Source organism: Astyanax mexicanus, chromosome 19 (genome assembly GCF_023375975.1).
Source record: "Astyanax mexicanus isolate ESR-SI-001 chromosome 19, AstMex3_surface, whole genome shotgun sequence".
Taxonomy (NCBI): domain Eukaryota; kingdom Metazoa; phylum Chordata; class Actinopteri; order Characiformes; family Acestrorhamphidae; genus Astyanax; species Astyanax mexicanus.
This window is the reverse complement of record NC_064426.1, coordinates 5,379,086-5,400,879: the sequence shown is the minus strand read 5'-3', so window position 1 is coordinate 5,400,879 and position 21,794 is coordinate 5,379,086. Positions and strand designations below refer to the sequence as shown.

Genomic DNA, 21,794 nt, shown 5'->3' with positions numbered 1-21,794 from the left:
TCAGTCAGCCCTGAATGGTGGTGATTGAATCAGCCGTGAAGTCAGAGCTTTTCCTCCTTGAATGCTGCTGTCTTTTGAATTGGTCTGCTTGATTGATTCATTGATTTGGTTGTGCAGTTTTATTTTAGGGTGCTTCAAGAACTATTTTGCTTGGTCTGGACCAAAATATTAGGTGTAAAAGATGCTAAATGGACTGAATCACAGTTCAGTTCATTTGTTGTTTGAATAAAAACACTTATTTGCATTGTTCAGAATTTCAGACCAATCAGGGGAAGTTGAAGCAGGCTATTGTCACCTAATAAACAATAGAAGAAGAAAAAGGACTGGTGTTGTGCCAAAATCGGATTTGAGCAGCGTGGGTAATGTCTAATCTGAGCCATATTTGTGTAAATCAGATAATATTAGCCCACTACCTTAGTTCACAAGCTGTTCCCAACAAGCTTTGGTGTCCTCATACTTTTGGAAACACAAACATACTAAAAGTCATGGAACAGCAATATTTAGAGTATTAGATTATAAAGTATTACTTCATGGGATGGTTTACTTCGTTACTTTATGGATTACTTTATTTTAAATGTGACTAATTTACTTTTAAGTTCAATATAACAGTTTTGCCAAAACTCAGTTTACTGGAAGCTTCGCTCTGCCTTTGGGACTTGTTCTGTAAGTGTTCCACTGCGACTCCAGACGTTTCCTCAGATTTAATGTTGTGTTTTTGAAGCTTGGTAGCACTTTGTCGTCAGCACAAAGTCAACAACCAACCAAGTGCTAGTTTTAGCCTGTTAGCTTGTTAGCCTGCTAGCCTGTTGTTATTTTGTTGTGCTTGCCATGGCCAGCAGTAACCATTGTAGGTTCCAGCAATTAAGCAATGACTGTAAAGGTTTTTCTCAATCATCCTTTTAACGCATTCAGACGGATGCTACAATATCTTTTTACTGAGGAAAAGGACAAAAAAGAAAAAAGTCATTCTCACAGTGACTTGGATAAGTAACTTTAATCTGATTGGACTGGATTGGAAATAGTAACACATTAGATTACTTGTTACATGTTACTTAGTAATCTGACTTCACTGGTGTACTAGGAATATGTAATTGAAGGCATTATCACTCACAATGGACAGTGTATGATTGTGTTATACAATGATTGTGACCGGCAGCATCTGGCTAGAATTGTCCATGTGAACAGACAAGTGATTCAAGTGGTAGAAATCACATCCACATTCAAGAGAAGTGCTGAATCGAACCTAAGGAACATTTAAGCCATATGTTTAGGTTTCTAATAAAAAAAAAACTAATGTAAGCTATAAGCTGTAAGTGAACAGTCTGCAGCCCAAACAGAAAATGATTAAATGCCCTATCAAGTGTTTAATCTCACTTAGGGAACGTTTAACCTTATTTCCATGGAGAGCCGTGACAATGAAAACACTGCAGGCTTTTCTGATGCCCGTTAATTCGTCATATGATTTTCCCAGGAGTAATGGACGGATTGAGCCGGAAATATAAATCTCGGGCCCGTCAGCGCGTGCTTCTCCGTGCGAACACAAACGTCTCTTCTAAGGCGCCTCTATGATTGAGTGCGGTTCCATACTGGAAAAAAACACTCCGTCTAGCGTCAATATCGCTGTACCGGCGTGAGCTGGCCGGCTATTCATTATGTGCAGTTTAGGCCTCCCCGGCGGCCATCAGGTAAACAGTGGCTCAGGTCCCCTCAGAAGCCCAGCTGGAGAGTCGGCCCTCAAAGTGCCTGACTAACGTGGTCCAGCAGCCTTGGAGGCTCTTCTTTACGTTCTGGGGGATGAAAGCAAATGGCCCCGAATCGATCTGTGCAGTGACACACTACTTTAATGGGCTGGAGCGTGCCGGGATCTGCCGGCTATCACCCAGCCGATATTGCCCTGGAGGAAAATGCTGAGGCGGCACACTGAGTTCACCGTATCTCCAGCTGTGCCCTGCGCTGTGTTCTCATAAGCCTTCATGTTATAGCTGCCGCTCTTATCTAAAGATGGAGGAGCTGTAAGAAAGCATTTTCTCTTTCCGTTGGCTTTAGTGTCCAGAGCTGACTACAGCAGCCTAAACTCACCCTTGTCTAAATACTGTACATCCAGTATGTATCAGCTTAGAAATTGCTTAAGCAATTCTGTGGTGGTTGCTTAGGTGTCTATACGAAGTTGCCAAATAAAACATATAAAATAGTAATATTATTATTAGTAACATTGCTTAAGCAGCAAGTTCCATAGTTGTTTAATTGATAGTTTTCTTGTTAATTAAATGCTTTGTAAAAATAAATACATAAATTTCCACTCATCCCTGATCTGTAGTTGATCTTGGTTGCTCTAGGTTTCTGCTTCTTTTTTTTTAGCTTAATTATTTAGAGGCTAACATTGCCAACAGAAATTGGAAATAAAAATCCATGACAAATATCCTAAGGTGAATTTCAAGGGTCCCTTGTACTGTAAAAATGGTTCTTTAACTCAGTTAAAACAGTTGTGGGACTATTTTCACGACTGCATTTTAAAGAAGCTTAAAAGCATTCATTAGAAGAAGGTATCCACCTCCAACTTTTGTACATACAGGGGTTGAACAATAAAACTGAAACTGGTTTTAGACCACAATAATTTATTGTCCCAATGGATAGTTCTGGTGGAAACAGGAGAGTTGAGGTGCACATTGAATTCTGCCATGATTTAGGCAGCTTCCTCTTACAGCGTCCACAGTTAATCCTGTTGGATGTGGTTGGTCCTTCTTGGTGGTATGCTGACATTACCCTGGATACTGTGGCTCTTGATGCATCACAAAGACTTGCTGTCTTGGTCACAGATGAGCCAGCAAAACTGTGCTCTTACCCTGCTAATTGAACCTTCACACACTGCTCTTACTGGTGCAATGTACAATTAATGAGGATTGGCCACCAGGCTGCTCCAAGTGTTTCAGTTTCATTGTCCAACCCCTGTAAATGCTACAGCATTAAAACAATCTATTATTAAAGGTAAACAGTTCATTAAATACTGTACATGAAATATCTGTTCTTTTGGCTTGACATTAAACGGAATATTCAGGACAGTGCAGGACAAATATCTTCATGTTCTGTATCTGTAAACATGCGGATTGGTAAAGTAGTAACTGTAGTAACTGTTAGGGTTAAATATATGCTGCTGGTCCACAAACAGGAATGGATGGTGTTCATCTGAAGATGCGCCGGGATGATAAATGTGTCTCCCTCGCTGCGACTGGCCGTTGCACTGCAGGTGCAAATGAAGTCTCATTTTTCCTTCTCCATTCCTCACACTATTCAGCCCAATCTGAGCCTTATCTCAGCTGCCAGGACAGCGTGATGAATGTACGGGGGAGTCGGCGCGTTCCCACCGCCCGGCTCGCGGGAATAGGCCGTGTGTGTTTGGTGCGGACAGCCAGTGTGTTTGGAGGTGTTTAGCTGGAGACTCGTTCCCTCGGCATGCACGTGTGTGTGTGTGTGTGTGTGGGTGGGTGTGTGTGTGTGTAATTCCACCCGTCTTCCTGCTGTAAATGGGGATGCTGCTCTGGTGCATGCTGAGAATATTAAAATGCTCTAAATGGCTCTGTTTGCTCTCGCCGCTCGCTCTGATTGCAGTGCTCGTTTGCTGGGCGTTAATTACTGGAGGGCGGCGTAAAGGTGAGATTTATAGCACAGTATTTTCCCATCATCTTGGCAATAATATAAAACCAATTAACGAAGAACCTGGATGAGGTTTGATTAGGCTAAGTGAAGCGTGAGGGCATGTATTTACAGAAAGGTCTGGGGGACTGTTTACAAATATGTAGGATAGTGATATTAACCTTACTTTATATAGTTAGCTTCAACACTTAGCTTAAAAAAAGAAGCATATGGACACTATTAGAGAGTATATTGGCCCTATGTTAGTGATCTATAGTGCACCGGTCAATTGCATTACGCAGAGCTGGTAAAATGCTTTGCACGGCTTGAAACGTGCAAAATTAGGCATGTACTAATTCCATTAATTATAGTCATGGGTGTGTTTTTGGCGTAACCTGAAATAAACCAATCCCTATGCCAGTCGTCATTTCCTTTAAGAGCCAGGTGTGCTCCGACTTTGGTGCGTTCCTATCTTAACAGAGCAGCTCCATTGAAGATTAATACTAAACTCGTGAATACTATGAAAAAAAACATAGGAATTACAGTATTTAGTAACAAACCAGAATATATTTTATATTTTAGATTCTTCAAAATAGCACCTCTTGGTTAACTAACAGTTCTGCACATCATGAGTGGATTTTCTCAGTTAGCTTTATGAGGTAGAGTCACTTGGAATGTTTAGCTTTCAGTTAACAGCTGTGCTGAACTCATCAAGAGTTAATTACTTAAATTTCTTGCCTCTTAATAATGTGTTTGAGAGAATCAGTTGTAAAGTAGTGAAGAGGTAGAGTTGGTGAAATACAGTGAAAGGTCAGTGTACGAAAGTGCACTCGCAAAGACCATCAAAAACATTATGATGAAACTAGCCCTAATCAGGATTGCTCCAAAAAAGTAAGAGCAAGAGTTACCTCTGTTGCACAGGATAAGTTCATTAGAGTTACCAGATTTAGAGTTACCAGCTCCTGCGTGTTGATTTCATTTGCCAAACAGTGCCCATGCCATTCACTTAGCTCGAGCTACACTTAGCATGGCAGGCTTAGCAGGTTGCTAATAGCAGCTAAAATGTACAGCTAAAATGTGATGGTTCCTAAAGAATACATGAACTGTTACACTCCTAGTAAGAACAGATCAGGGATCTTATTACATTAGGAAGAGAGGATTGTGACAAATCATAGTGAATGTATACAGCCCGAAAGAGCCCGATCCAGAGGGTGATCAGCCACCAGCACCCAACCACATACTGTGAACCAGGATGGACTCACACCAGAACCAAGCAGAACCAGAGCAGATGGTTGTGGCATCATGTTACGTAGAGCCATGGCTTTTAGATGGTTGTGCCACTCTGAGGCCCTTGGAAACCTTCGTTACTTATCAACTGATGTTTCCCTCTTTTTCTTTTTTGCAGATCCGACCATTCCTAACGTTCAGGTGACGAGGCTGACGCTGATGTGTGACCAGGCCCCCGGACCTATCACCATGGACTTAACAGGTTTGGATAATATATTTATAATAAAACTTAATGGGTGGTCTATGAAGAGGCAGATATTAGTTTTTTTTTTAAATATAGCACACAATCCATTCTGAATATCATTTTAAATATAATTTTCTTAACATATATTATATATCATATTACTGTAGATATAGGGATAAGGATATAAAGTGGATATACATATCTACAGTATCTATAATTTATATTGATAATCTATTTTCTGTACTTGCTGTAATTTTTGTATTTTTTTAAACATATGCAGCATTGACAATAAGACTACTTGACTTGATTTAAAAATGACATATATAAAATACATTTATTATGAACAAACAATAAAAAGATTGCAAACATTGTATACATTCCCTTATCAGCTTACAGAATAAGACTCATCATTACTTGCCAATCTGGCACCTAGGGGTGTGGCATATCGTATCGTACACAATAATATTGGCAACATTTTTGAATATCGTGAACAAAATTATACCCTGAAACATCAGCCACCCCTAATTATAACATGAGTGTACTACTTTTTTTTGTTGTTGCTATTGTTAGGAAAGGTGAATTCACACTGTTTTCATTTAGGATGTTTTTTTATTCAGTATTATTTATTTTACTTCAGTCCTGGATATATGCAGATATTTGGAGTGCATTATTAATAGTATGTAATGTAATACTATTAATAATTAGTAATGTAATGACGTTGTGGATCATTGACTTCGGTTACAAATCTGATAAAATTCTTATATTTTTTAGTATCTCAGTTAGGGGGTGCCATATATCATATTGTATGCAATAATAACATTTAATTTAGATTTTTTTTTTTCCAGTTATGTATTCTTGAATTTTTTTTTTTTTTTATCGCCAAGAGTATTGTTATCGCAAAAATACCATGAAATATTCTGATATTGTTTTAGGGCCATATCGCCCACCCCTACTGGCAACCCTTGAACTTGGCATCTGTTTCATGCACTCGCTCTTATTTAGTACTGATTGTTCCTTTAAAGGCTCCAATTTAGTTAAATGTTTTAGGTACTTAATCCACATTATATTAAATATGAAATTGTGGATTTCCTATAGTTTAGATTTGAATTCTTTCTTCTTTTTTTTTTTTGTTTTTTTTTTTTGTTTCTAAACATATATATACGTGTGCCTTATTTAAAAAATAATCAATGCAAAGCTGTGAATATTCATGATATTGATCATGTGTAGCTTTAATGAATGCCCAGAATTTTCTGCTGTTGCTATGGAACGATGCAGGGGCCCCCGCTGCCCAGTCCGAGTACTGCGGTCACAGGCGGAGAGGGCGTTTCCTGTGCTGACACTGTTGATAGAAGCGTAGTGACTCTATGCTGCATTCTAATGAGCCCTTCTACCTCCTCAAGGAGGGTGATGTCATGCCTTTAAGAGGAGGACCAGTGCTAGAGTGTGTGTGTGTGTGATGGTAGATGGGAGTTGGGGAGTGAGGGGTTTGCTGATGTTAAGACTTATAGCATGAATCAATCTCACACTGCTGTGGGCTGCGTCTGACCTGGCAGGTACCAGCTGGGCTGAGGAGCAGAATGGCGCCATTATTTTATTGGACGTCGTTTGATTTTCGTTATCATTTTAAAACCCAGGCTTATTTTACCCACTAGGACAAAGCCGGGGGAGATATGAGGGACCCCCCGCCCCCCAATGCCCCCTCTCAGAGCCCGTTTCTGCCACCTCCCATCGCTCGGCCGACTTGAGGGAGTCTTCCTCTGCTTAACGATGAAGTGCTGCGAAAGGTCACCTGGTTGCTAGGCGATGGGATGATCCCGTGCAGTTGAAGTCCGGTGCTTTGAAAAGAGAAGCCCCGTCTCAGCAGTGAAACCTTCAGGCGTCTTATACCATGTGGGATGTTGTGAAAACGTACAGCAGCATGAACAGTTGACGGCAGACAGGAGGGTAGATGCCAGACTTTAACCCTTTAAATACTTGTTTTATCACAAAAAAAACGTATGTTTTTAGTCTTTTGCGTGCAAGCCTGAGTCAAATCTTGAGTCTTGAGTCTTTTGGGTGCGAGTCTAAGTCCTAAGTCCTAAATCTCTGCATCTGAATCTGAGTCGAGTCTTCAGTCTTTGGGGTGTGAGCCTTAGTTGAGTCTTGGGTCTTTGGGGTGTAAGTCTGAGTCGAGTCTTGAGTCTCTGGAGTGTGAGTCTGCGTCGAGTCTTGAGTCTAGAGTATGAGTCTGAGTTGAGTCTATATTCTTTGGGGTGTGAGCCTGAATTGAGTCTTGAGTCTCTAGAATGTGAGTCTGAGTTGAGTCTTCAGGTTTTGGGGACTGAGCCTTAGTTGAGTATTGGGTCTTTGAGGTGTAAATCTGAGTCGAGTCTTGAGTCTCTGAGGTGTAACTCTGAGTCGAGTCTTTAGTTTTTGGGATCTGAGCCTTAGTTTAGTTTTGGATCTCTGGGGAGTAAGTCTCAGTCGTGTTTTGAGTCTCTGTAGTGTGAGTCTAAATTGAGTCTTGAGTCTCTAGAGTGTGAGTCTTGAATCTATGCCGTGTGAAAATGAGTCAAGTCTTGAGTCTATGGACTGTGAGTCTGAATTGAGTCTTGAGTGTCTAGAGTGTGAGTCTGAGTCGAGTCTTGAGTCTTCAGAGTGTGAATCGGAATTGCGTCTTCAGTCTTTGGGGTCTGAGCCTTAGTGTGAGCTTGAGTTAAGGCTAAAGTCTTTGGTGTCTCAGTCAGGTTGAGTCTTGAGATTCTGGGCTGTGAATCCAAGTAAGGCCTCTAGGGTGGAAGTCTTAGATGAGTCTTGAGTCTCTGGTGTGTGAGTCTGACTCAAATCTTAAGTCTCTAGAGTGAAAGTCTGAGTCGATTCATGAGTCTCTGGTGTGTGAGTCTGAGTCAGGTCTTGAGTCTTTGGAGTTTGAGTCTGAGTCGAGTCTTAAGTCTCTGATGTGTGAGCTTGAGTTTAGTCTAAAGTCTTTGGTGTGTAAGTTTGTGGTGTTACGTTGGAGTTGAGTCATGATTCAAGGAATTTGGGCATCTGTAAATAATTCAGTATGTAATATAAAAGTATCAGGTTATATATAAAATATTTAAGTGTACATCCTCAGTTACCATGATGATGATGCAGGTGGAGAAGGTGCAGGGCCGGAAGTGAGGTTGTGGGTGGAGTTGATGGTGAATAGTAAAATCAGAAGTGAATCTGTGGTCAGTGCTCATCAGGGCTGATCAGGGCTGATGGTGCAGAGCGCATGCAGGAAACCCTCGCCGCCTCGCCGCGCTGTTTCTGCGGCTCACTTCCTGTTTCAGCTTAACTGCCACTCCTGCAGCAGAGCAGCTTCAGCTGGTATATTTAGCTCTGCATACAGGAACCAGCAGCACCACACACACACACACACACACACACACACACACACTTCCTCCGCATTGAAACTCACACACTACTCTATTCAACTTTTACCTCTGTCACTGTTTACTGATTAAAATGTTTATATACAGAATGCAGCCAGTGATTTAATAAAATTACCAAATCTCTGAATTCGATTTATACTCTGTTTAAATCAAAACTATATAACAATAACAAAAACACTTCTCCTAAAAAGCAGAAGTGCACTAAACACTTTTTATCAGCTCATAAACTTAATACATATAATAAATATCACCTCTTCTGCTTATCTGCACCATAGATCCTTATCTACGATGAGTTATTGCCTATTTATAATAAATTGTACAATGTCTACAATACATGATGATGATAACTACTACGAATTATTCAGTAACTACTTTGAATGATTACTGTAAATATCTATAATAGTTTTTTTAAGTGTTTTTCATTCATTCAGAATCTACTTTTAAATATGCAGCTAATTTCTACTATTAATTATTTGGTATCTACTCTAAATTACTTTGTGTCTATAATACATTTTCGGTGTTTTCTAATTATTCAAAATTAATTTTCAATTATTCAGTTAATTAAGTTATAAATTAATTGTTCAATATAATTATTCAGTATCTACTATAGATGAATCAATATCTACAAACTAGTCAATATCTGCTGTAAATTAATTTAGTATAATTATTCAGTATCTTCTGTAATGTATTAAGTTTAATTATTTAGAATCTACTATAATTTAATCAGTATAATTATTCAGAATCTTCTATAATTTATTCAGTATAATTATTCAGAATCTTCTATAATTTATTCAGTATAATTATTCAGAATCTTCTATAATTTATTCAGTATAATTATTCAGAATCTACTATAATTTATTCAGTATAATTATTCAGAATCTTCTATAATTTATTCAGTATAATTATTCAGAATCTACTATAATTTATTCAGTATAATTATTCAGAATCTTATATAATTTATTCAGTTTAATTATTTAGAATCTTCTATAATTTATTCAGTTTAATTATTTAGAATCTACTATAATTTATTCAGTATAATTATTCAGAATCTTATATAATTTATTCAGTATAATTATTCAGAATCTTATATAATTTATTCAGTTTAATTATTTAGAATCTTCTATAATTTATTCAGTTTAATTATTTAGAATCTTCTATAATTTATTCAGTATAATTATTTAGTATCTACTGTAATTTATTCAGTATAATTATTCAGTATCTTCTTTAATTTATTCAGTTGTCTGCCTATAGTTTTATATTATTTATGTAGCCATGTTTTTTTTCTTAATATAGAAATTACTCCTTTTAGCAGCCTTATTATTGTAGGAAGTTAGTAAAGCATGGTCCGGTTCAGTCAGACATACTGATGATGGTGCTGTGAGTGATGGAGCGTGATGGCTGCACAGTTGGGCGGCTGCTGGGCTGAAACAGAACCGCAGGGCTTTTGACGAATGTTGCTAGGCATCTCTGTAGTGTTTGTGATAGGTGACAGTGAGTGTGTTTGTGTGTGTGTGTGTGTATTAGTGTGTGTGTGTGTGTGTGTGGAGGTAGGGGGTGATCCGCAGGCTGCAGATGCCCCCGGGTTCGGCTCTGCTGATGTCCGGATTACAGCAGCAGGAAGCAGAGCCTTATCTTTAGACCCTTAATTGAATTCTTGGAGTGGGTCCACGTCTGAGCACCTTATAATTTCAGTTAGATCAGCTCTGATTTACAGAGCAGTGAACCCATTTTAGTGCTTTATACTACACTGTATGTGCAAAGGTATTGGGACACTTCATTGTTTCTTCTGGCAGAATTAGGAGTATTAAAAAGTGTTTATCCTGCTTTTGTTAGAGTTACTGTCTCTACTGTCCAGGGGAAGCTTTCTACTAGATCACAAAAGTGTTGGAAGCTGCATTCCCAATGGGATTAGTTTCTCAGGGTGATGTCTGTGAAAAATGTTTCACACCTCGAAACTCTTGCATCCGGACAGCAATTGAAATAACCAATAATAATAACCAATAGGACCAATATGTTTTTTTGGCTTTCTTGTTCACATGAAATCACGTTCAGGAGCTCCTCCATTTCCACTTGCTGTTGTGTTTACATGGATCTCCATGGAAATTAGCGCCCAAAGTGTAATTACAGTGCGTGGCAGTGGACAAATAGCTATTTTATTAAATGCGAGATGATAAAACTAAGAGATGTGCATACGGACAGGACTAAAATTACCGGAGGACCACAGAGTTCAGCAAAAAACAGTAGATAATTCAGGTTTTACTCCATTCTTTGGTGAAAAGTCAAGTTTGACAGTTTTTTTAGAGGTTTTTCTGATGCTGCTAACCTGCACTTTATGTTTCTACAGTTCAGGTTTATAAGTTTTTATTCTCTTGAGAGTCTTGACCCATTTTATACATCTTTAAAGAAGTATTCACCACCTAAACCCCTCCCCTCGTGTACTGCTGCGTGAAAAGAGAAGCGTCTCCTGAACACGCTTCACCAAGGTTTATGCAAATATTTCTTCTCTGCTACAGAATTTGGCTTTGAAGCTGTTTTGGGGTCTTCACAATATTAACTGATAATTTTTCCACTACGTGAATAACTTCTCTTGCGAAGAAGGGGAGGTGGGCACTGGGGGGCTTGGGAATACATGCCGGGAATGTCAATTCATCTGAGTGCGTTTGGGAAAATAGAAACTGCATGCTTCAGAGTTCTGAATTATAAATATAAAGTTCTTCTTGAACCCTGTTCAGACAGGAATTAGTCTGAATAGACATTACGTTTACATGGAGAAGTGAAGTAATGTAATTTACTACAGTATGTTCTATAAATTGGTGAATTTACACACTGCCTTCACCTCCTCAGACAAAAAAGCAAGTATCAGATGACAATCAATCCACTTAGTAATAATAAATTAGCATGTTCAGCTACGCTACACAAAGCTTTGCCTAAAGCTGCCACAATTGTTGCAGATCTAGAGTCTGGAGGTGATAGGCTGCTCTCCAGTATCAACAACACCATATTCACAGATTTAGGGTATGTGTAGATTTTTAGGGTGTAAATAAAATGAGTTAAGAGTGTGATGTAACAATTCAGGGGTTTTAGAATTTGCCTGTTTTGTGGCTCTGTTTTGCTTCTGTTGGATTTTCTTTTAAAAAGAAGAATTTGATGTTTTATGACAATATATATACAGTCATACTTGTCTCATAAAAAAATAAGGGTTCCTTAACAAAGACAGCTATTTTTACATAAAGTACAGGGGTTGGACAATGAAACAGAAACACCTGTCATCATTTTAGTGTGGGCGGTTTCATGGCTAAATTGGAGCAGCCTGGTGGCCAATCTTCATTAATTGCACATTATTGCACCAGTAAGAGCGTGAAGAGTGTGAAGGTTCAATTAGCAGAGTAAGAGCACAGTTCTACTCTAAATATTACAATGCACACAACATTATGGGTGACATACCAGAGTTCAAAAGAGGACAAATTGTTGGTGCACGTCTTGCTGGTGCATCTGTGACCAAGACAGCAAGTCTTTGTGATGCATCAAGAGCCACGGTATCCAGGGTAATGTCAGCATACCACCAAGAAGGACCAACCACATCCAACAGGATTAACTGTGGACGCTGTAAGAGGAAGCTGTCTGAAAGGGATGTTCGGGTGTTAACCCGGATTGTATCCAGAAAACATAAAACCACGGCTGATCAAATCACGCAGAATTCAATGTGCAGCTCAACTCTCCTGTTTCCACCAGAACTGTCCGTCACCACAATCAATTATTGTGGTCTAAAACCAGGTGTTTCAGTTTCATTGTCCAACCCCTGTATTTGGACAATGAAAGATTTTTGTAATTCAGGGAGTATAATACTGTATATTTTTCAGTACCAGGTATGTATATTTCTGGGTCAGAACATCTGGGTCAATCACAAATGAGACTAACCAGTTATTCAAAGCTTATTCAAGCTTTTTACATTTTTCAAGTCTTCACAAATGTAATCTGTGTGTAAAAGCAATAAGACAATATGTAATAAGCATGTTTTTATATAGAACACACCCAGCCCGGGATCCTCAGTGATATCCCCCATTATTTCTCCACAGCCCCTTTTATCATCCTCCTGCTTCTATTTTCTAGCCCATCTCAGCTCTCTCTGAATCCATTATAAAGCACTTAGGGCAAATTTGAGGGATAAATTGATAACACAGCAGTTGCTCTCTTTGGAAGAAGGCTTTTTACAGTGAACCCGGCTGAACTGTGAGCAGCCAAACAAGAAACGTACTCATAAAGCCCAACGTTTACTATTACACTATTGATTTCTGCTCTTTTTTGCGTATGATATCGAGCTCGGAGTCGAGATGTGGAGACTGGGGGCTGTTTTATTGTTAAATCATGTGCTTTTTTATACAGGTGACCTTGATGCTTTGAAGAAACAGAACTTCGTCATGAAGGAGGGCGTGGATTACAGGGTGAAGATCCACTTTAAGGTAAACAGAAGATAAACAGCACTGTAATGTGATGCAGTAAAGAAATACAAAGTGTTTTCTTGAGCTCATTCAACTTAGTTTAGTAAAAAATAACTCACATTAACATTAACTCAGTTTAAAAAACTTTAGCTGCAGCTCAAATAAAAAAAAAAATAAAATAATAAAATAATAGGAAAGAGCTGCTTCAAATTGATGAACAAACTAAGATGCAGAATTACTCTGCAATCTGTTACTTATTAGGACTAAACGTAGTTGAGTTAACTCAGAAACAGTCTGCATTCATTCACTTGATCAGTAATCAGATTGTTTATGATGAATAAATGTGTTTGAGTTAACTGTAAACTGTCTGTAATCTGTTACTTTATCACAACTAAACTTAGTTACCTCAAAAACTCTCTTATTTTATCATGACTAAACACATTTGAGTTAACCTAAACTCAGTGCATTTAGTTACTTTATCATGACTAAATTTATTTGAGTTAGCTCAAAAACACTTTTTATTTAGTTACTTTATCGTGAAAGTTAGCTGAAAAACACTTCTTATTCAGTAACTCTATCGTGACTAAACTTATTTGAGTAAACCCTTGTGTGGTGTTCATATTTTTGTTACTCGTTTACTTTGTTACTTGTATTTAATTCAGCAAAATTAAGCAATTCTACATTAAAATGCTTTACACATGCTCGCTTCACCTAAATTGCAAGCAATATAAACAGCTTACATGGTTAATATTTGTCCTTTACCTTTCTTATGTTACATTTCTTTTAAAAAGTGCTACTCTTTTTTTATTAGTTTTTTAATAAAATGTAAAAGAAAATGATATGAGTAGAAAATTTGTTTAGATTAAAATTTACAAATGAAGCAATGTTTATTAGCCCTTGGCCAAACATACTGTATGTAATATAAATGTGTAGGGGGGGGGGGGGGGGTGTACAGTGTGTGTTTATCGAAAATGTGTTTTGATATATGTTTTTCACAAAAAAATGAGCCAATGCCAATGAGTTTGAGTTAGAAAAAATATTTTTTTTATCATTATCATTTCATGAAAAATGAAAACGGGTCCCGAACACCACACAAGGGTTAACTCAAAAATGTTTCTTAATCAGTTACTTTTTTCTTTTTGATACTTTATCATTTTTAATTACTTACAGCATCTAAAAGAGCAAAACTGAAAATCTTTACATTGGTAATAGAGCAGAATTGTAAATATGTTTGATAACATAAATAGTTAGAATGGAAAAAGACAGATATTTCCATGTTGTTTCTGACTTCTTCAACCTCACTGCATACAAACAAAGAAATGTATGGGGGTGTAAACAGGCTTTGACTTTTACTGTAAGAGGAAGCATTAGGATGCTGTCACACAAAAACCTCACATGTCCAGAACAGCTTGTTTTGAAAGAAAGGTAAAATGCATCTTAACGTTTAATTGAAGCCAAAAAATCATGAGTTTCTTTGATTTTACCAAATTGAAATCCTCTGGAATAAAATAAAGAGGAAGCCTGTACATCAAACCAAACTGAACTACTTTCATTTTTGCACCAGGAGTAAAGCAGCATAAAGTTATCCAAAAGCAGTGTGTAAGACTGGTGGAGGAGAACATGATGCCAAGATGCATGAAAAGACTGTGATTAAAAAACAGGGTTATTCCACCAAATATTGATTTTTGAACTCTTAAAACTCTTTATGAATATAAAATTGTTTTCTTTGTATTATTTGAGGTCTGAAAGCTCTGCATCTTTGTTTTTTGTTTTTTTTTCAGGCATTTCTCTTTTATTTTCTGCAAATAAATGCTCTAAATGACATTATTATTTTTATGTGCAATTTTGGAAAAATGTTGTGTGAAGTTTATAGAATAAATCAACAATGTTCATTTTACTCAAACATAAACCTATAAACAGCAAAATCAGATATTTGATATCCAGTATTACAGTAGGAGCTGTAGTAAAACAGGGCTCTGTTTTGGAGGAAAGGAATGAGTTCATGTCCCAGACGTGCTCATATAAACACACTCCAAGCTTTCCCAAGCTCATACTCTCCAATAGGAACAGTCCGAAATATGTCCATAAATATTGTTTGGAGGCGAATATAAAAATAGACACACTCAGCTTGATTTGTTTATAAGTTTTATTCTCATCCCTCCATTTGTATTCAGGAATGCACTTGTGTTTTTTGAGAGTATTTGTTCTGGAAGCTTCCATTAGTTATATCAGCAGGCCACGGCCGGTGCAGGATCCTGTTTTTATTTTTCTAAATCTGATTGACAGAGTTGAGCTTAAGACTGACAACATCCCCTGTTCCCCTGGGCTGAGGAGAGGGTGGATGAACCTCAAAACAGAACAGAATTCTAATTTAATGCACTTCTGAGATATTAAACAGGACGACAGATCCCAGGGGTATTGCCCAATCTCAGATCTGGATGGAAAAGCCGAGCAATCTGGTACTTTATCATGTCTAATTTTATTGAGTTAACTCCACAAATACTCTGTAATCAGGGACTTAATCATAACCTTACTTAGTTAAGTTAACTCACAAATACTCTGTAATCAGTTACTTTATCGTAACATAACTTAGTTGAGTTAACTCTCAAATATCTCTGTAATCAGATACGTCTTCATAACTTAACTTAGTTGAACTAACTCACAAATACTCTATTAGATACTTTACCACAACCTAATTTAGTAAATGCAGAAACAGTCTGTAATGTTACTTTATCATATCTGAACGTATTGAGTTAACTCACAAATAATTTGTAATTTGTAATCATAACTTAACTTAAGTGAGTTAACTCAGAAATGCTCTGTAATCAAATACTTTACCACAAGTAAATTTAGTTAATGCAAAAACATATAATATCTGTAATTACATCTGTAATATGTTACTTTATTATGTCTAAACTTAATTGAATTAACTCAAAAATGGTCAGAAACCAGATACACATTATCATGACTACCTTTAGTTAATCAGTTACTTTATTCTAACTCAAAAATACAGATACATCATCATGACTGCACATACTGGACTCAAAAATGCTCTGTATCCAGATACTTATCATGTTTCAACTGAGTTGAATTAACTCAAAAATGGTCCTCAACCAGATACATCATCATGATTACATGTAGTTCATCAGTTGCTTTATGACTAAACCTGACTACGTAACTATACTTACTTAACTCAAATACGCTCTGTATCCAGATACTTATCATGACTAAGTGATAACTCAAACTCAGGTTTGTACAGAAAAGCCGAGCAGTTCTGCTGGATCCTGGTTTACTGATTGTTGCTGACTCCCTCTGGTGGCTAACAGGGGATTAATAAAGCCTGGAACTGAAAGCAAGCAGCATCTTAAGCTAATAGCCTTCATCACAGTGAGTCTTCCTCCTGTCTGCTCTCCTCAGGTCAACAGGGACATCGTGTCTGGGCTGAAGTACGTGCACTTGACCTACAGGAAAGGACTGCGAGGTAAGGGCATCTGCTGCTCTGCATTTCAGCACACGCCTCCACGCCCTGAACGTGCAGCCGGCCTCTGAATGCCGGGTTTTGTAGGAATGTGCTCATTTACATTTCATGAATTTGAATCAGCAGCAGGTGAATACATTTGTTGTTGCAGTGAATGTATTATATTTTATTTTAAGTGAAGGTTCAGCCAGGACTCGCTTATCTCAGATAAGGTCACCCTAACACACACAAAAATAAATATATATATATATATATATATATGACAGTATATTCTCATCCAGCATATTGATTTTTAATTTCACTGAAGTAATGTGTAGTAATCAGATTAATCAGTGTGATTGTAATGAAAATAGAAAAGCACAATTACAAAGTATACAATGTATTTTTTTTATTGTGTACTATTTTTTATTAATAGTGTAAAAAGATTTAAAATATATAAAAAAAAAACATATATATGTTTTTTTTTGTTCATATTATCATTGATGATCCTCAACCCTGTATCATTTTAAGTTTGATGCTGGGGGGCTCCGAGTGGTCCAAAGATTAGCTGTTCGAATCCCAGGTCATGCTGCTTAGCATCAGCAGCCAGAGTCCGAGAGAACTCAACTGGCCATGCTCTCACTGGTTGGGATGGAGGATGGCTGGATAGAGGCTGACTTTACATATAGAAGAGGAGGCTTGTGCTAGTTTTTATCCTCTTAGTGATGGGGATAGATTAAGACTCCCCCTATCACTAGTGATGCCTTAACACCAGGAGAGTGAAGACTAGCACATGCCTCCTCTGATACATTTAAAGTCAGACTCCGCCTCTTGTAGAACTGCTGCTAATGCAGCATTTCCGAGTAGCATCACAGCGCTAACGCTTGGAGGAAAGCGCAGCGACTCGGTTCTGATACATCAGCTCACAGACGCAGCCTTGTGCTGATCCACATCACCCTAGGAGTGATGAGGGAAAAGAGAGCCATCTACTGTACCCACCCAGAGAGAGCAAGACCAACTGGGCTCCGGCAGCTGATGGCAAGCTGCATGAACTGGATTCAAACCAGTACTTTAGACTGCTGGACCACTCGGAGTCCCGCTAACCTCTTCTTAAGAGTGGTTGCTAAACGAGGCTGATAGTTCTGTACAGAAGTTCAGTTTACTATGATTTAAAGTTTAAAAATGAATATTAATTTCTCTTCTCAGTGGATAAAGCCGTGTACATGGTGGGCAGCTACGGGCCGAGGGTGGAGGAGCACGAGTTCCTCACCCCGGTGGAGGAGGCGCCCAAGGGCATGATCGTCCGAGGAACCTACCACATCAAGTCCTACTTCACAGACGACGACAAGACGGACCACCTGTCCTGGGAGTGGAACCTGCAGATCAAGAAGGACTGGACCAGCGCGGAGTAAACGGCGCCCTCTCTCTGCCCGCATGCGCCTGCGCAGCCGCGCGGGGCCTGACTGCATGTAGGAAGGGTGCACGGAGAGGGGTTTAGGCTGGGCTTAGCTGCGGATCAGGGTGGGGTTCACAGATGTATCTTTTGTTACTATAGGAGGGTGGAGATGAGGCTAATAGAAGCACTATTGGAGCTAAACATCAGACTAAAAAAGACAAAAATATTGGCTACAGATTCATACTGGGTTTAAAATCACAGATCCTATTGGTAAAGATTTAAAGTAAATATAGTATATCATACTAATCCAGCTCCAATAATGCTATAAAAAAAAACTATATTGTTAGGTCTTAAGGGATGGTAGGGAAATACGCATATACAGCGACTCGCAGGGTAATTAGAGGACATTCATTCCTAAAGAGAACATGTTATCAGTTGTATAAAAGACAGATCAATTTCCTGGCGCCTGTGCTCTCAGGTTAGTTCGTGTTTTGAACTGTAAATGTATGTATTAAGACGTCTGTATTCTTTGCATTTAAGGTCCGTTCCGGAGCTCCAGAGCAGAACGGTGCATGCTTGAGTGTGAAATGATTGTGCAGTGGCTGTCCTTCTGTAATCAGACCGTTGTAAATTCCCGTGGGTCACCTGCCCTTTTTTTTTTTTTTGCCACATCTGTAATGTACAAACGATTATCATCAACATAAAATTAAAATTAGGAACAATATTAAGAAAAAACTCAATACAAACTTATAGTAGGAGCCAATGGAAAGCTGCCTCAGCTTCTCCGCATTTGCATCTATTATAGATATAGATCAGTTTATTTTTGGACTTTTACTAAGTACAGTCAGTCAACCACATGCATTCTAAATCATGTATTCCCCTAAAAAAAACATATTATCTTTACAGATTCATACTGGATTAAAACACTCCATGATAACTAATGCCAGACTGTAATAACTGCACATGCTGTTGCAGATTCATACTGGTCTCAGGCCCTGTAAACCCTGTACACACTACTGTACGCACTGCTGCTGTGCACACTTCTACTGTGCAGCATGTTTTCTGTGCTTTTACTTGTACTTTTAAGTACAGTCAATTACATCAACAATAACTCATGCAGGTGGAGACTAGTTTGGAGAACTCTGTCTGGGTGTTCCCTTAACCTTAACCCCCTGTTTTGACTAGAATAAAGTGGTGTGTGATAAGTAGTAATGCTGTAATGAGACAACAGCCTCATTTCCTAGGCTTGTTACTAATGTTTTTAATGATATGGCTGTAAGCAAATTCTAAAGCAATCCTGTTACTCTACTCTTTAAGATTTCATATCGGAACAAAAGTCAAAAATGCTTGAACTCCAGAGAACCTGCCAGTCCAGAAATGTGTAACCTATACGGTATATGTAATTACCTTTTTTTTTTAATTGGCTGTATTGGCTATATCTAAGCGAGATAAAGGAGTATCATGTACTGTATTATATGTTTTTCTAAAATGAGTATGGTTGTGATCTTGTAACTATTTTCATAAATAGACGTGATCCTGAATATCTGTAAACTGCATGTTCTTTTTTTTACAGGCTTCTCATAGTTTTTCATTGTGATGTGTCAGTCATGACGGCAGGGGCAGTTAGAGTCATACACAGCTTGTGATTTATTGGCTAAAATATCATAGTCAAAGATATACTGTACATCTTTTCATGCATCTTGCATTTTTTAAATAAAGTCAATCAATAAAGCTTGTCTTAATCCACCTCAGGAGCTGTGTTTGTTCATACGGTAATTGCTGTCACATGATTTAATAAGAGAACATATAAAGACAGTTTAATAAAAAAAACAAGTCTCTATTTTTTTCTATTTTTAGATTAATACATAATCTGAACAAACAAACTTGTTTCTTAAACTGTGCCAAAATGTATTTATTAACGGACCAATATAAACTCTTTAAAATGACCTGAAATAAACTCTTCTCACTTTGACTTCCATTGAAAGTTTAGAAGGTTTTATCTCTCTCCTGTAAAGTAGCTGTTTTGGAGATGCATGTTTTTCATTGGACGTCGACGATATATACTGTATATTACTGTACAAACCTGTATACTGCAGATTCAAATCACTCTGCAACTATTAATATCAGGCCTGTATACATTACAAATTCATACTGGTTTAAAATCTGGTTTAACATTTTAATAATGTCATATATGTATACATTAAAGATTGCTACTGAATTAATTAATATAGCTCCTTTATTTTATGTAAGTATGTATAAAAACACCATAACTATAGATTTATTCTGGATTAAAGTTACTTTATGGTTATTACTGTAAAAAAACTACATTATAATTTCATACTGAATTAAAATCACTTTATGCATATTGCTGTAGTAAAAGTATACTGTAAATTCATACTGGATTAAAGTCACTTTATGGTTATCACTGTATAAAACTACACTATAGATTCATACTAAATTAAAATCACTTTATAGTAATTGCTGTAATAAAAATAAACTGAAGTTTCATGGTTATGACAGTAAAAAGCTACACTATAGATTCATACTGGATTAAAATCACTTAATGGTTATTACAGTGAAAAAATACAACACTAATGATTCATACTGGATTAAAATCACGTAGTGGAGATTTCTGTAAAAAATACAGATTCATACTGGATTAAAATCACTTTATGGTTATTACTGTAAAAATTACACTAAAGATTCATACTGGATTAAAATCACTTTATGGTTATTACTGTAAAAGTTACACTAAAGATTCATACTGGATTAAAATCACTTGATGGTTATTACTGTAAAAACTGCATTATAATTTCATACTGGATTAAAATCACTTGATGGTTATTACAGTATAAAACTACACTATAGATTCATACTGGATTAAAATCACCTCATTATTATTCCTGTAAAAAAAATACACTATAGGTTCATACTGGATGGAAATTATTTCACTTCATGCTGAGCAAAAAGTAATTTCATAATTATTATGATACAATTTGTATATATCTATAATTTACAAATATTCCTACTACATGTTTTAATAATTATATATGTCTGATATATTACAGATTGACTCTGGATTGATTGAATCATCCATGATTAGTATTACAAAAACTACACTGCAGATTAAAACTGGATAAAAAAATCTGTTCACGAATTCATGACAAAAGTATTGGGACACAAGACCAACCAGCATGATCAAAATCAAATGCAACATACTATGCTGGGCACTTTTCAATCGATTCAATTTTAGCGCAACACAATTACAAAGTACTGACATATTGTTCACATATGTTATATTAGAGTTCATTTAATTGGCTGGGGTACTCCTGCAGAGTGCTGCTGCTGTTGCTGCTGCTGCTGAAGCTGCTCTACTTTTGACTGGTGTTGGTGGTAAGTGGTGGTGACGGCTGACTCCTATCACAGTAATATGATCTGCGTAATGCTGTCTAAACCAGATCAATCACAATCATCTAAGCAGGGAATTAACTGTAAGTGCATTAGGGAAACAAGTCCCCCACTGCACGTCACTCAGCCACTACTACAGGGACTTCAGCTCAATAATGACGTGGAACTCCAGACAATCTGTAACGTTCAGGAGACGTAACGATAAAACCACCAACAGGTGAGGTAAATAACAGTGGTTGTTTTTCTGCATCTGATTATATCTGTCATGCATTTGGATCGACATCCAAAATTTACACAACAAGTAAACCGTCAGTTCCTAATATCACCAAACTGTGATAGAAGACCTGGGTATCAAACCCACAACCATGTGATTAATGACCCAGTAGTCTAATCACTAAACCCAGAGTCAGTCATGCTACAGTGCCCCTGGAACTGAGGGGGTTAAGAACCTTGCCCAAGGGCACAACAGTGGTAGCTAATAGTAGACCTGGGTATTGAACACATAAACGTGATCAATGACCCAGTAGTCTAATCACTAAAAACAGAGTCAGTCATGCTACAATGCCCCTGGAACTGAGAGGGTTAAGAACCTTGC

General features: G+C 37.5%; 1 protein-coding gene across 2 annotated transcripts in view; it reads left to right on the top strand.

Moving 5' to 3' along the window:
• The window catches only part of arhgdig (Rho GDP dissociation inhibitor (GDI) gamma), a 60,315-nt gene extending 40,778 nt beyond the window's left edge, over nt 1–19,537 (top strand). For both annotated transcript variants that reach the window (XM_007245552.4, XM_007245551.4), the window contains exons 3-6: nt 5,036–5,119; nt 12,883–12,959; nt 16,356–16,419; nt 17,602–19,537. In XM_007245552.4, the coding sequence (XP_007245614.1) occupies nt 5,036–5,119; nt 12,883–12,959; nt 16,356–16,419; nt 17,602–17,807 (431 nt within the window). In that variant the 3' untranslated portion in view covers nt 17,808–19,537. The remainder of the gene's footprint in view (nt 1–5,035; nt 5,120–12,882; nt 12,960–16,355; nt 16,420–17,601) is intronic.
• Nucleotides 19,538–21,794: the final 2,257 nt, after the last annotated feature.